Genomic DNA, 15,744 nt, shown 5'->3' with positions numbered 1-15,744 from the left:
CCATTTGCTCCGCCCCCGCCGAGCTCGCCTGCCCTCTTCGGCCTCTCCGCCCAGCTCTCACCCGGCCCTCCTCCCTTCCCCGTCCGGGATCGCGATGGACGCTGCCTCCCCCCGCCGCCGCCGCCGGCAACACCGCGCGGGCCTCTGAGTTGCGAGGGCCTGAAGAGTCGCGTGCCCGGGACGGGAAGTGTGCTGGCTTTCGCCGGTCGGGGGAACCTCTCGTTTCCCTGTCACCAGGACCCCGCGGAGGAAGGGGAGGGACGAGGTGCGGCTTTTCCTGTGTCGCCTGCCCGGCTCGACCTGCGCGGCCTGCGGCTTCCTGGGAACTCGAGGGCCGCGGCCGGGCCTGGCTCTGCCCGCGGCCTGTTTGGAGCTGGACTGGAGCGGTTTGGGACAACAAGACCAGGTAAGAGCTTCAGGGACGGGGAAGTGGGAGCGCTTTGGGTAGTCTGAAGAGCCAGGCCCGGGAACCGAGATCTGGATGCCGGGCAACGGGCCGGGAGCGAGACTCCAGCCCCTGGTGAGCTCGGCGGGGATGCTGCCGACTCACCCGCCTAGCCCCTTTGTTTCCCTCCCGCGGCGGGCCAGCTGCCCGACCTAGAGCCCAAGGCGGCCTTCCCACCCTTGCCCTTTAGAAGGGTTCGCTGCCCGGCCAAGCCAGGAAGGACCCGCCGGGCCTCGAGAGTTCCGGGCGCCGCTCCCTGGAGACCCGCCGTCTTGTCGGGCGGCCTCCTCTCGGGCACGGAGGCTTGCTGCTTCTCCTCCAGGACTTTCCCCTCCTCCTGGTCACAGGTAGCTAACTTAGCGAGGTTTGGTGCCTGGAAACTGGAGCCGGTGCCTGCGGCTCTCCGCGCGGGGCTCGGCTGGGCCCGAGAGTTGGGTCATCTCTGCTGGTCTCCGCCGTTGCGTGCCCACCGGGGCCCGCCTCTGGATTCACACACCTTGCAGCTGGGTTTCGTGCGACCCAGAACTGTTTTCCCATCAGGCGCTTACAAGCTTTGGTAATGAGTTGCCTGTTGGAGCTGGTTCTTAGTTGTGTGTATTTTTAACTAACTGCTCTATTATGTGGAGATGGGGAAAGAGGGCCTTTAGATTGGCCTATATTCAGAATTCTGATCCATGACGTTTTAGTCCATTGCACTTACTTTTAGCATTTCTTTTTAAACTCTTAAGAACAATTGACAAGACTGTCAAAATTCCTAATCAAGTCTTTATTCGTAGATAGATCTTGTATCTAATTATTGTTTGTATTTAGACAGCTTAAAAATAACAGTGAGTAAATTGAGAACTCAGCAACATTTGTGAATTTAGAGGTAATTTTAAAGCAGAAACCTAATTTGGAGGGGGATTGGATCAAAGTGCTTAGAGCCTGAATCTAACCCTTATCTGAAGATCAGTTGTGGGGGGGAGGCAGAGAAGTTTGCTGGAAAAAAAAAACCCTTTAGTAAGGTGTTCTTTGCTTTTTGGCACAGACATTAGCGATAGCAGAAGTGGGATCCGAAGGTTGACTGTCTTTGACAAAGAGCTCCGGTTTCTAGTTAAGCAGGAACCTAATCAGCTTATACTCTTGTGCAAAACTGGTTTTTATTTAGTATGATATATGAACATTAAACCCGAGGAATGAGGAATGTTGAAAACCTGCATTTTAAGCACTGTACCCAAAAACATACTTATGAGTCTTGTCTAATTCCTAGGAGGACACCAGGAAAATTGGTTTCCAGCCTATGTAAAGAAAAAATTTTAAACCCAAGCTGATCAGTGCTGGACATTTAAAGGAATTTTTCTCCTTTACTTTTTGAATTTAAGCGAAGAGGCTTTTGAAAAAACATGGCAGATGTGGATCCAGATACATTGCTGGAATGGCTACAGATGGGACAGGGAGATGAAAGGGACATGCAACTAATAGCCCTTGAACAGCTATGCATGCTGCTTTTGATGTCTGACAACGTGGATCGTTGTTTTGAAACGTAAGTACACCACTTCATCATCTTCCTTTGGGATTGCTGTAGTGACATCTGTTTTCAACCATTTGCTGACTTCAGTTTGTGTAGAATTTTCTTTAGAGTGTTTTAAAGCTTTCGTTTAAAAAGTTTGTGCAGTTTTGCCTTACACTGCTGCTAAGTCGAGTAATGATAATTGTGATGACACAAGTATGTGTTTGTTGAATGAACAGGGATTAGTAGGGATACAATTTTAACCCATAGCTTGGTTGATTCATTTTCAAAATATGTTATGAACTAGGAAAATATAGATACTTATTTTTTTTAAGGGTAGCTATTTCTGTCCCAAGAAATTGATGTGAAATTGATACGAAAATATAAAAATGATAATGAACATACGATTATAACTGCCCATTTTTTCGTATTAAGTCATAACATCCTACTTTTGTACAGGAAATCAGCTTGTAAATTTCACATTGAAGGCATACTTTTTGGAATAGTAGAAACAGGTTTTGAAATTTGTGAACAATTTTATTCAGAGGTTAAAATGTAGAATTTGTGTAAAAAGGTAAAAGAGAATTCATTACTAGATTAGCCATTAATGCCAGGTTTTTCCTCTTCTATGATACTTGCCCAGTAAACATTCTTCTGAATGCTGAACACCTTTGTTTTTTACTGTTTATTTTATATGTTATTTACAATTTTGAATTCCAGTAATAAGTAAATGCAAACTCAGATATTTCTATATTTGTTTTAATACCATTTTGAGGTAGTTAGTAGAAAATGTTTGAGTGAGATAAAATTTGCTATAATCTTAATTTCTTTGAGATGGGAATAAAGGCTGTATTACTCACTAAATTGTTAAAATATTTTGGTCATTTTTGAATGAGTAATTATTGAAGATGAATCAATAAATGAATAATTAATAATTCTTAGTTGTCTCATTAAAACAGTAAACTATTATAGTAAAAATCCTTACATACAGATTTTCTGAATCACAATCTGTTAGTAGCCCATTTATATTTCAACTAGCTTTTGTAGTGATAAAATTTGAGTATATCATGATTGAGTTCCTCTGTTGACACTTGTTTTAGCAGGATTCATAGAGAAGTGAAGTAGATTTTTGAGTAGTCATAAATTTCATTAGAGGGTCTTCATTAACCTGATAATTACTTTTGGTATTTTAGAAAGTAAGTCATATTTACCAGTCAAACCAATTGTCATTTCATATTCTCTTAAGTACTAACATATAGTAGAGGTATTTGTTACAGCATTAAATAAAAGTGTTACTATGTTAAAATTTTTAAAGGAAATTTTTAAAATGTAAAACTCATCTTTATCTACCATCCTAATATCGTTATTCTTTGCATTTTCCCTTCTAGGCTTTATTCGTATTTGATGTGATGTAATTTTAAGAAAGGGGATATTAAAATCAGATGAGATTTATATTTTTTATTTACTAAGTGAAGATACAGGAGTATTTAAAATTGGAATGTTCAACCCTGTTTTGTGTAGCATACCAGTAATTTGTCTATCAAAAACTAGACATTTGATTAAATTTATGATTTTTTTAAACGTTTTAGTTTGTCCTCTTTGTTCTACAGCCATATGTTCTTGTCACAAGGAAAATCCTTTCGGGGTTCCTTTAAACTGGAGAGGTAGCTTGGTACAATGGAAAGAATAGACTATGGCATCAGACCTTGGTTCAGATTTTTGGACACTGCATGTTTCTGAGAGCCTTACTTTCTTCCTCTGAAATGGCAGTAATCTTATTTCTGGTAGGCTTCCTGTGAGAAGTAAAGGAAATAATATATGTGAAAAGTGTTTTGGGAAAAGTGGACTATTTAATGTCATCATTATTAAATACCTAATTTTGAACTATGTTTTGGGACTTTATTTCACGAAACTGTGCTTGATTTTGTAGAGTCTTTTTAAATTCTTTGAAACACCCAACAAATAAGTTAGGGGAAAGGCAAGATGGCATGTATATTTTGAATATTGTGGAAAATCTCCCCTACCAGCTTGATTTCATAAGAGTAGCAAATAGCCCCTTAGTTATGTCCAGTAAAGCAAAAGTTACCTAGTCTGTATGTTCAGGTATGACTTTTGCCTAATTAGCTTGTATTCATAGTTTTAGGTCTCTTTAGTCAGGAAAGGCAAATGGTATGGTAGAAATTTTGTAATGGCATAGACTTGGGTATAGGTTTTTGTGAAGATTCACCGGGATAATACTTGTGAAATCCCTCGCACAGGGCTTTTCACATAGTAGTTAATTATGTTTCTTATCCTTTAACTTAGTGTCATTCATGGCTCTCCATTTTTTTGGTACCAGTTTTCCTAGTCTTTTTTTAAAATTGATGAGAGGGAGAGAAAAAGAGAGAGAGACAGAGAGAGGGAGAGAGAGACACACACAGACATATCAGTTTGTTTTTCCACTTACGTATGCATTCATTGGTTGATTCTCCTGTGTGCCCCGACTAGGTATATAACCTACAACTTTGGTGCGTTGGGATGATGCTCTAAACAACAGAGCTATCCAGCCAGGGCTTGCTAGTCTTTTTGAAGTTGAGATGTACATTTTCTGTGAAGCTAAGATGCTTCTTATTAAAGCCCGAACCTAAGGTAGTGCTCTAGAAAGTAAAATTCAGTTTCAACGTTAGTTTTGCTTTCATTTCTGATATGTTATTGAGTAAAATTTACTGTTAAAAATGAGTACTTTAAAAAAAATTCTCACCTGACCATATATTCATTGATGAGAGAAAGAAGCATCCAAGTGATAGAGAAACGTCCATCAATCGGTTGCCTCCTGCTTGTGCCCCAAATTGGGATCAAACCTAGAACCCAGGTATGTGTCCTGCCTAGGAATCGAACCTGCAACCTTTTGTCGTATGGGACAGCGCTCCAAGCAACTGAACCACCTGGCTGGGGCAAAAATGAGTACTTTTGCATTCACGTTAAAATTGATGATCACATATATTGTCATAAGTAGATAAATCCTGGGCAGTTGTGGATCCTGCTATTAAATCTTCAGATAATATAATTTATTTCTTTTGGCAAGAATATAAGATCCTCCAGAAAATCTAGAACATGGAATATTAGCGATAGTGCTTTTAGGTACTAGACGGCTTGCTATATTTAGGAAGTAATAATTTTACTTAATTATGAGGACACAAAAGGATATACAGTAAAAAAAGTAAGTCCCTTTCATTTCTGGTGGTTAATTAGTTATCTGTAGAAGCAACCACCATTAATCTTTTTCCTAGTGTATGTCCTTCGAGAGCTATCCCATGGAAGACTGCCTTGAATCTGGATTCCAAGGTTGTTGAATCCAGTGATAAAAACCTGTTGTTGTATATTTACAGTAAAGGATAAATAGTATAACAGGACAAGGCCTTTTTTTTTAACCCTTTTTAATTGTCTTCTTATTTTATATCAGATTAGAGATATGGTGATGGCCAAAACAGTCTCTACCCTTACGGTGCATAGTAGTCTAACAGGGAAAGACAGATATTAATTATAACATTGTGAGTATAAATTGTGATACGTGCCATGAAGGAGAGTTTGGGGTTCTATGACGGCATTTAGCAGGGACATGACCTGGAGGGGTGAGGATGGTTAGAATGGTTTTCTTTTGTAGGTGATTTTTCCTAGAAATGTGAAGGGTAAGAGTTTATGAAATGAAATATGAGGAGGTGGAGTGGAAAGGTGTTCAAAGGGAAGGCAGTGTGTGAAGAGTTTGAGGTGGGATTCAGCATGGCATGATTTGGAACCTGGAGAAAGCTAATGTGACTGGGGCAAGGAAAAGTTGCTGGAGAGCTGAGTTGAGGTAGGGTCAAGATCAGATGGAGTCTTTTGTGTATGTTAAGGAAGGGTTTTGGTTTTATCCTAAGAGCAATGGGAAGACATTGAAGTGAAGTCAGAGTGATGTGATTAAATTTTTCTTTTGAAAACATTGCTTGCTTTATTGTGAATAGTTGAGAACAAATGCTTGTAGACTTGGAAGGTTATGTTCTAGTGAGAGGATTGTTGTGATAGAAGTAGAAAGAAGTGGTTAGATTTGAGACACATTTAGAAGGTAAAATAGGACTTGTTGAATGAATGATTGGATATGAGAGTGACAAAATGAGGAGGTATCATGGATGACTCAGGTTACAGTGGATGATGATGCCATTCAGGGGAGAGAATACTGGAAGAGGACCATGTTTTGAGGGGCTGAGATCATGAGTTTGGATTTGGCTGGATTCTCATATCTGCTTCTGCATTTAGTCTGTTGCATCATGCTCTTTTGATTGAAATATATGAAAAAAATTCTTCATAGTAGGAAAAGGGAGGAATGTTGTAATGATTTTTTTACATTAAAATCAAAGGATAATCTCTTTTGATACAGTACCATGCTAAAACTAGGCAAATGATAATTTCTAAGGGTTAGAATGTAGATTCTGAAATCATATCAATGAACTTTTTATATTGTTACAGTAAAATCTGTTGGTATGTCTTCTACATTGAGTTGATTTTAAAGCCATGCTTAAGTTAGCAAAATCATATACTGGTCATGTGAAAAATACTGGTTTACTGAATTACAAGGATATTTTAAATTGACATTCTACAGTATCAAAATCACATTTACTAATATGACTACTGATTTCATCACAATCTTTAAATATTGGGAAGCTGTCACTCTCATGATGGCAGACACAAGTTTTGCAAAATTTGTAATTTTTGCTTGAACACTTGAATGTTATCAATGGCAGCAAATACTGTCAAATTATTTTCTTTAAAGGGGAAGGCTTACTTTGTTAATTTTTGAGAAAATGTTTGTGAGATATCCATGTCTGAATCATAGTTTGTCTGAAGTCCTTTAAAGTAAAAATGGTGTTGCATGAAAAATGTGGCTAGTTGGGCTCTCTAAAGGTTGTACAAGTACTTTTCCTTGACATAACTCTCAGCCTTTGGTATGTAGAAGTGCTTTATGCTTACTTCCCATTTCCTTAAGTATAATATTAAAATGATGCACTCAAGATTTGAGATCAATAAAATTAATGATTTTTTTTTTGCTTCATCAAGGTTATTCTATAGTGAAATTTTTTTTTCTAATTTACATGCCAGAACTTGGTAGTATGGTCTATTAAGTAGTCCAGTTTAGTGTTGCTGCCTTGATTCCTGCTAAAGCACCAACACTTTTGTCCACCATTGCTTTTGTGTCATTAGTTTATAAGTCAACACAGGAAAGAAAGTAATTCAAGAAGAGAAAGGACAATTGTGTTCAATATGGGGAGAGAGGTCAGCTAGGGTGAGACTGGAAGGTGTCCTTTGGATTTAGCAACATTCTCAGGGTCATTGATCTTAAAGGGGGCTCAAGTGGAGTGGTAATGAGAGGCAGATTTGAATGGGTTGAGGAATAAGTAGGAAGCAAAGACATGGAAATAGAGTGCGGAAACCTGAAGAGTCGGGTTGGAGCGAGGGGTATGGGATAGAGAAAATGGATCATCCATAGTGTAAAGATTTTGAGAAATGGGAGAGAATTAGCTCTTGTCAGGAGCAGCGCTTTTAAAACTTTAATAACATGCATAGTGTGGATCACCCAGGGATTTTGTTAAGCTGCAAATTGTGATTCAGTTGGTTTGGTGTGGTGCCTGATATTCTGCATTCCTAACGTGCCTCCAGATGAGGCTGAAGCTGTTGGTTAGAAAATCCCCCACTGTGTAGCAAAGCTCTGTTCCACTGGTGGAGAGAGAAGTTTTGGGTGGTGCGTCCCTTGTAAAACCGGGAAGGTGGAGAGGTCAGATGCAGATGTTTTAGGTTTGATGGTGAAAAATTGAAGGGAAGGGGGTATAAGTGGGGGACATCAGTAATAGTGTCAACAACAACAAAAAAGTTGAAGGAATTTCTATCTGCGATGACATGTATTTTTCCCCTGAAGTAGGAGATTAAAAAGAATAATGTCTAATATTAGTATGGGGAAATGATTATGCTCAGATAGTGCTAGTACCTTCAAAACAGATATCCCTGCCTCTAAGCTAACTGTACCTAGAGTTATAGTCTTAAAATATTGATTTGATTTTAAATTTTAAATAAAATTAAATAAATAATTTTAGAGAGAGAGAAGCACCGATGTGTTTTTCCACTTATCTATGCATTCATTGGTTGTTTCCTGTATGTGCCCTGACTGGGGGATCCAACCCACAATCTTCGTGTACTGGGATGAAACTCTAACCAACTGAGTTACCAGGACAGGGCCTACAAAATCTTTTCACTTCTTATCTAATGGATAAAATTTAAATACCTTCAAAGTTTCCTCCTGCATTCTCACGTACTACTACTACTACTTTTGTTTTCCCATTGCTAAGCATAGTGCCTGGCATACACAGTAGTTAATATCCAGATACTGAACAGATTGAAGAAATTCTTTGTATTGTGCCTGTTTTCCACGTATGGCTAAAATGCCTATAGAAGGTATTTCTGGAATCATGAAACTAGTTGGGGAGTATGCAAGAGAAAGAACATTGTATTCTTCACTGTAGTAGAAAAGTGATAGCATCAATTTGTATTTTCCTTACCCCCTTGCATTAATGTACTTGCCTTTTCCATACTGATTTTTGTTTTCTTCTACACAGTGGCAGAGTATTAGGGTATTGAAATTAACTTTCTATGAACAGCCCCGCAGCTGCCTTTATCTGATTTGAGGATGTTGATTATATCAAATACGTATTATCCTGAAAGGTTAAATAAGTGAATTTCTATAGACAACAACTGTGTGCATTGTGTGCTTTGTTGCAGTGGACAGCAGAGATACGTGCTAAAAGATGAGAAACATTCTCTGTCAGGGCTATTCTAAAAATTTTACTTATTTATTTTTAAGAGAGAGAGAAATCGGTTTGTTTTTCTACTTATTTATGCATTCATTGGTTGATTCTGGAATGTGTCCTGATGGGAAATCAAACACACAGCCTTGGCGTATTGGGATGATGGTCTAACCAACTGAGCTATCCGGCCAGGACTCTAGGGAACCAATGGATAATAAGCTATAGCTAGGTTTCATTAAGTTTACCAAAGTGTCTGTCACCTTAAAAACGTAAAAAACAAAACATTTCTAATTTATGTGAATATATATGTATACTTTGAATACTTTGTTGGCTGTGTCATTAGACCTTTGAGTTCCTTGGAGCCCAGCACTGTTTTACTCATCTTTGTATTCCATGCTCTAACAACTAGCACAGTACTTGGCATAAAACAGCATTCAATAGATATTTGTTGAATGAATTGCGGTTTAGTTTGTGTGTGTACTTTAATTGGAGGAAAGCAAGGCTATATAATGGAATTTGACTTACTCCTTTTTCTTTGTGAGGAAAGACCATAATTTCAACTATTATGCCAGGAGTTATTTTTAATTAAGCAATATGGAGAGTGTCAAGGCTGAGAGCAGGGGCAATAATAGAATAATTATTCTAAAAGATGCTATTTATTATCTTCAAGAAACCAAATTTATTAATCTTTTTCAGTTAAATTTTTTAGGTTTTAATAAAGTGCTCAATTTTTAGACTATATTCAGTAAAATATTGCCACTAGGGAGATCTTCATTTAAAGAAGTTGAAGTTCTTTATATTGTAAACCATTCTGAAATCGTCGCCCAAGTCCCCGTGATATAGCCTGGAAAAAGTATATGATAGAGTATAGAAACTATTACAGTTCTTAAGGGAAATTCTTTCTCTTTGGAACCTCATGAAACCATTTTTGTTCTTGTTTAAATCACTTATCTTTATTTACATTACAGAAAGATTTGATGTCATTGCATGTAGCATTTGGAAACATTGCTTAAAATTGGACTTATCTGAAGATTCTTAATATCATTTGTGTGGTTGACTGGTGCTGGTCTGACAGTAATTGTATATAGACTAAGTGATCTTAAAGTTTCCTAATTAGGCTACCTTTGGATCTATAAATTGGTATTATAGTGTAGTACTGGGTTTAATATTTAAAAATAAATTCTACCTCTAATGTAAGAAGTAAATATTTAACAAATTTAATTATAATGTATATGAAATTTTGTGCCATAGATGTATGCTTCTTTAAAAAAAGATTTTATTTATTTATTTTTAGAGAGATGGAGAAAGAGAGGGAGAGAAACATCAGTGTGCCAGAGAAAAATCCATCAGTTGCCTCTTGCACGCTTCCACCCAGGCATGCACCCTGGCCAGGAATCAGCTAGCAATCTTGGTTTGCAGGATGATACCCGACCCACTGAGCCATACCAGTCAGGGCTGTAGTTGTATAGCACTGTTTAGGGAGTGCTCTGAGCATCATATGCGTGATATTTAATTTTTTCTTAAATTTATTTAAATTACGTATGCTGAAATTTGGGTTTGACAAATCCATAGTTTTATGTAACCATTGCCACAATTGAAATTCAGAACAGTTCCATCACCCCAAAACATTCCCTAGTGCTATCTCATTGAAGTTAAACCCTCCCCCAACCTCAGTGCCTGGCATCCATTGGTCTGTTGTCTTGCTGTAGTTTTAAGTTTTTCAGAATGTCATATAAATGGAATCATACATACAGCCTTTTGAACCTGGCTTCTTTAATGTAGTGTATTGCATCTGAGAGTCATTTGTGTTGCTGTATGTATAATTGTTCCTTTCCTTTCATAGCTGAGTGGTATTCCATTTTATTTGTGTGTCACAAATGGTGTTTATCCATTCACCTCTTGAAGGATATTTGGGTTTTTTTAGTTTTGGTGATTATAGCAACTGAAGTTGCTATAATCACCAAAACTAAATCAACTGAAGTTGCTATAAACAGCATACAGATTTCTGTGTAAATATGAGTTTTCATTTCTTCTAAAATTCTAGAGATAAATCTGACAAGATGTAGAATTGACACTGATTTCAAAATTCATATGGAAATACAAAGTACTGCTCTTGATATCTGCGCTTTATTATTCTGAGTTGGTTTGGGGTTTAATTTGCTCCTTTTTTCTAATTTCTTTGATGGAAGCTGAGGTCAATGATTTGAGACCTTTTCTAATATAAACATTTAATACCATAAATTTCTTTGTTCCGCTTTAGTTGATGTATATTTTCATTTGGTTCAAAATATTTAAAAAAATTTTTTGAAACCTTCTTACCCTTGAATTATTAAGAAGTGTTGCTTAATTTCCAAGTACTTGGAGATTCTCAGATATTTTTGTTGCTATTGTCATGAGAGAACATACCTTTTTATATTATTTTAAACTTTTTAAGGTTTGTTTTATGGCCCATGGTATGGTCTGTTTTAGGTCAATCATGTGCAGTTGAGTAGAATATATATTCTGCTATTGTTGGGTGGAATGTCTCCAGGTGTCAAATTAGGTCAAATTTATTGATAGTGTTGTTCAGTGTGTATCCTTGTTGGTTTTCTGTTTTGTTTTATAGGTTATTGAGAAAGAGGTGTCGAAGTCTCCAAGTATAATTGTAGATTTATCTATTTCTCTCAGTTCTCTCAGTTCTCACATCATTTTGAAGCCCTGGTAGGTCATTTTAGGGTTGTTAAGTTTGGTAAATTGACCCTTTTATCAGTATGTAATGCCCCTCTTTATCTGTGGTAATCTTCCTTGTTCTGAAGTTAACTTTGTTTTGAATACAAGAAACAACTCAGGCTTTCATGTTACAGTGTTTATTAGGTATATCTTTTTCCGTCCTTTTTGTTTTAACCCCTTTATATGATTATATATAATGTGGGTTACTTGTATACAGTAACTGCTGGTGTATGTGTGTGTTTGGCTTATGTTTTTTTTTTTTCTTCCAACCTGACAACCTGTTTTGAATTGGTGAGTTAAGACCATTTACATTAAATGTAATTTTTGGTGTGTTTGGACATATGTTTAACATTTTATTATTTGTTGGTTTTTTTGTGTTTTTTTTTTTTGCTTGTTCTGTTTTTTTGTTTTTTTCCTGTTTCCTCTTTCCTACCTTTTGAATTATTTGTATATTTAACATTTAATTTACTTTGTTTTTGTATTGGTATTTTTTAGTGATCGCTCTAGGGATTACAGTTTATTTAGAGTTAATATTTTGTTGTTAAAAGTAAAATGAAGAAGGCTTACAACCAAGTAGATCTTTATACCCTCTTCTCCTTTTATTTATTTTGTTTTTTTAAAATTTTATTTATTTTTAGAGAGAGGGGAAGGGAGGGAGAAAGAAAGGGAGAGAAACATTGATGTGCGAGAGATAGATCTGTTGGTTGCCTCTCGCACACCCCCAACTGGGGACTTGGCTTGCAACCCATGTATGTACCCTGGCTGGGAATTGAACCAGCAACCTTTCAGTTTGCAAACCAGCACTTGATCCACTGAGCCACACCAGCCAGGGCTTTCCCTTTATTTTATAGTTGTCATATTTGTTATATCTGCACACATTGAAAATCTCAAGACACAGTGTTATAATTTTTGCTTTCAGTAGTCAGTTTAATAGGAGAAAAATAACCTATTACATTAACTCAGGTATCAGTCATTTCTTTTGCTCCTCCTTATTCCTGAAGTTCCTTGCATCTCTGGTATTATTTTCTTTCATCCTGAAGAACTTTCTTTTTTAAATTTTTTTGAAGATTCCATTTATTTGTTTTTAGAGAGAGGGAGAGAAAAATAGATGTGTGAGAGGCACATCAATTGGTTGCCTCTCACATGCCCCCAACTGGGGACCTGTCCTGCAACCCAGGCATGTGTCCTGATGGGGAATTGAACGAACGACCTTTTGGTTCGGAGGCTGGCCCTCAATCCACTCAGCCACACCAGCCCAGTGCCTGAAGAACTTTAATATTTCTTTTAGGGGAAGTCTGCTGGTGATGAATTCTTAGTTTTTCTTCATCTGAGAATGTTTTTATTTTGCCATCATGAATTTGAAAATATTTTTGCTGGATATAGAATTCTGGGGTGGCAGTTTTTTTTCAGCATTTTAAAGGTGTTCCACTGTCTTCTGGCCTTTATAATTTCTGATAAAATACTCATTCAGTTTGTTTCTTTGTGTTGTTTTTCTTGGTGATTTCAAGATTTTTGCAGTATGATTATGATTTGTGTGTGCATTGTTGTCTTTGTATTTGTTGTATTTGAGGTTTGCTGAGCTTCTTAAATCTGTATGTCTTTCATCAAATTTGGGAAGTTTTTTCTTCAAATCTATTTTCTGGACCATTTTTTTTCTCCTTTCTTTCTGGGACTCCAATGGCACAAATATTTCACTTTTTGATATGTTCTCTCAGGCCACTAAAACTATGTTTCTTTTTCCCTGATCTTTTTTCTTTGTTCTTCAAATTGGATCATTTTTATTGATCTATTTTCAGGTTCACTCACTGTCATTTTCATTCTGCTCCCGAGCCCATCCAGTAAGTCCCCCCCAATTGTATTTGTCATTTCTAAAATTTTTATTTGTTTTTCACACTTTCCATTTCTCCCTTGGAAAATATATGTTTCTAATCATTTAAAAAATGGTAACATTTACCTCATGGAATATAGTTAAAATATCTGATGTAGAGTCCTCTCTGATAATTTTACCATTTAGGTTGTCTCAAGCTTATATCTATTGACTTTCTTCTTGGGTTGGACAGATCAGATTGTACTGCTTTTTTTTGTGTGTGTTTCAAGATATTTTGGATTTTATCCTAGACATTTGGAATATTGTGAGACTCTGGGTTTTATAAAAATCTTCTAGAGTAGGTTGATTTTGTTTGTTTTGGCATACAGTCAATCTGGACAGATTAAACTGCATGTTCTGTCTTGCGCACTGGGAGTGGTGGTTTGAATGTCAGTGGTTTCAAAGTCTTCATTATGACGTTTGGGTCTACTGTGAATGTAACTTAGACTTTTGTCTGGGACTTGGATGACAGATTGCGTCATAATTCAGTTATCAAAATTATTAGCTCTGTTATCCACATATGCAGTTTGGTGGTGAACTCGGGACTTGGGTCAGGGATCCTTTTTCTAGCTCTTTCCTCTCTGAGACTTATCTTACATCTTTTAGCTACCAGGAGATGTTTTTACCTAGTGTTCTAGCTAGATAGCAGGGGCTCTTTTGGAGTTGAGGCATACTTCACCCTCTTCCCTTCTTCCATCTTGTATTGTCATGTGCTTTCTGGGACTGCGACTGCCCTGGAGGTGAAACTAGTAAGAGAAAAGAGAAGAAAACAATAGGCTTCCTCTCCTGTTGTTTTGACCGCAGTGGTTCCTTTTCTTAGTTCTCAGTTTTCATGAGACTTACATGCTTGTGGCACCTCCCTTGGACTGTGCATGGGCCACTCATTGTTTTGTCTAGTGCTTACACTTTGAGCTGGACTTGGGCCAGAAAAACCCCCCACACTCTGACTTACAGAGGCTCCTTTTCTTGGTCTTCTCAGTTTTTGTTATGTACTCCTACTGTATAGTGTTGGGACTTGTCTTCTCCCAGTCTGGAAAAGAAGAGGGGAAAAAAGCCCTTGCAACTTATTTCCATAAAGGATCTATACTTGTTTTGACTTCCTTCCCCAGGTTATCTGCTGTTGTCTGCTTTTCAGAGTCCTCAGATAGTTGCTTTTTTGTGTTCTATCCAAGGTTTTTGGTTGTAATCATTGGGAGGGACAAGTTGTAATAAGCATACTCCAGTTGACAGCTGTAAACTTTACATTTATATTTTTAGGAGTTATGAAATATGTTTGTTTCAAAATTTGGAATAATCAGAATTTAGAGAATGAAAATTATCTGTAATTGCACAATCTAGAAGTAAGCCATTTTACCTTTTTGCTCTAGTTTCTTCTCTCATGATAAACACCATAATGAATATGATTTTTTTTTCCTTTCCTTTTTTTATTTTCACCTGGGGACATGCTTACTGATTTTAGGGAGTGGGGAGGGAAGACGAGAGAGAAGGAGAGAAACATTGATGTGAGAGAGAAACATCAATTGGTTCCCTCTCGGACTTGCTCCTTCTGGGGTCTGAACCCACAACCCAGGCATGTGCTCTAACTGGGAATCAAACCCACAACCTTTTGGTCTATGGAATGATACTCCAGCCAACTGAGTCACACCAGCAGGGCTCCTTTACTTTTACCTAATATTTCTATCAAACTATATTTGTATCATAGCAAGTCCTTAGTATTTTTTTAAAAACCTGTGTAATCTATCATGTATGTGCCATGTAATTAATCATGCTTTTGTTATTAGATACATAGGCTATGTCACAGAGAGCATCTTATTACACACACACACACACACACACACACACACACACACAATTGCCTGATAACATATTTTTTGATTTGCTGACTTCAGAATTTACATATAAAGGGAAATCAAAGTTAAGTTTTCTGTTTGAAATAATATTTAATTATTTTAAAAATTATGACTAAATATTTTTGTATAAAATTACCATTTCATAACTAACTTTGAAGTGCTGTTTTTGGTAGAGGACCTCGTGGTTTTTTTTATTGTTTTGAACTTTAGAGTTGGTTTAGAGTAGGAAAATTTAATTGAAGATGTTACAAGTCTTCATTCCCTGAAGGAACAAATGAGGTGGTTAGTAAATTTTGATTTTTCTCTTTTAAGATAAACGAGAATGAAAATTTTAAAATGTTAATGTATGCCCAGTGTGGTAGTTTTATATTTTCTATCTACCTCAAGTACATGTTCATATAGAAATAAAGCCTGTATCAAACATACAGAAATAAAATTTGAATGATTGAATTACTTTGGAATTTATTTATGACTTTTGCTATTTTAGTTAGAACTTTTTGTATCTTAAAGTGTGTATATGTTTCTATGTGTATACAATTTTGGATTCTTTTTTATTTTCTCAGTGGGGGTTGAGT

General features: G+C 37.0%; 1 protein-coding gene across 6 annotated transcripts in view; it reads left to right on the top strand.

Moving 5' to 3' along the window:
- The window catches only part of HECTD1 (HECT domain E3 ubiquitin protein ligase 1), a 94,899-nt gene continuing 79,155 nt past the window's right edge, over positions 1-15,744 (top strand). For 3 of the 6 annotated variants that reach the window (XM_054577913.1, XM_054577911.1, XM_054577912.1), the window contains exons 1-2: positions 2-406; positions 1,695-1,967. In XM_054577913.1, the coding sequence (XP_054433888.1) occupies positions 1,828-1,967 (140 nt within the window). In that variant the 5' untranslated portion in view covers positions 2-406; positions 1,695-1,827. Of the gene's footprint in view, positions 407-1,694; positions 1,968-15,744 lie in introns of all 6 variants that reach the window. The other 3 variants (XM_054577909.1, XM_054577907.1, XM_054577908.1) reach the window with 2 other exon arrangements.

This window comes from Pteronotus mesoamericanus, unplaced genomic scaffold, assembly GCF_021234165.1.
Source record: "Pteronotus mesoamericanus isolate MK-2021 breed Mesoamerican mustached bat unplaced genomic scaffold, CSHL_Meso_final contig_46, whole genome shotgun sequence".
In the NCBI taxonomy this organism is placed as follows: Eukaryota; Metazoa; Chordata; class Mammalia; order Chiroptera; family Mormoopidae; genus Pteronotus; species Pteronotus mesoamericanus.
The sequence above is the reverse complement of the archived record's forward strand: the minus strand, read 5'-3'. Positions and strand labels throughout refer to the sequence as shown.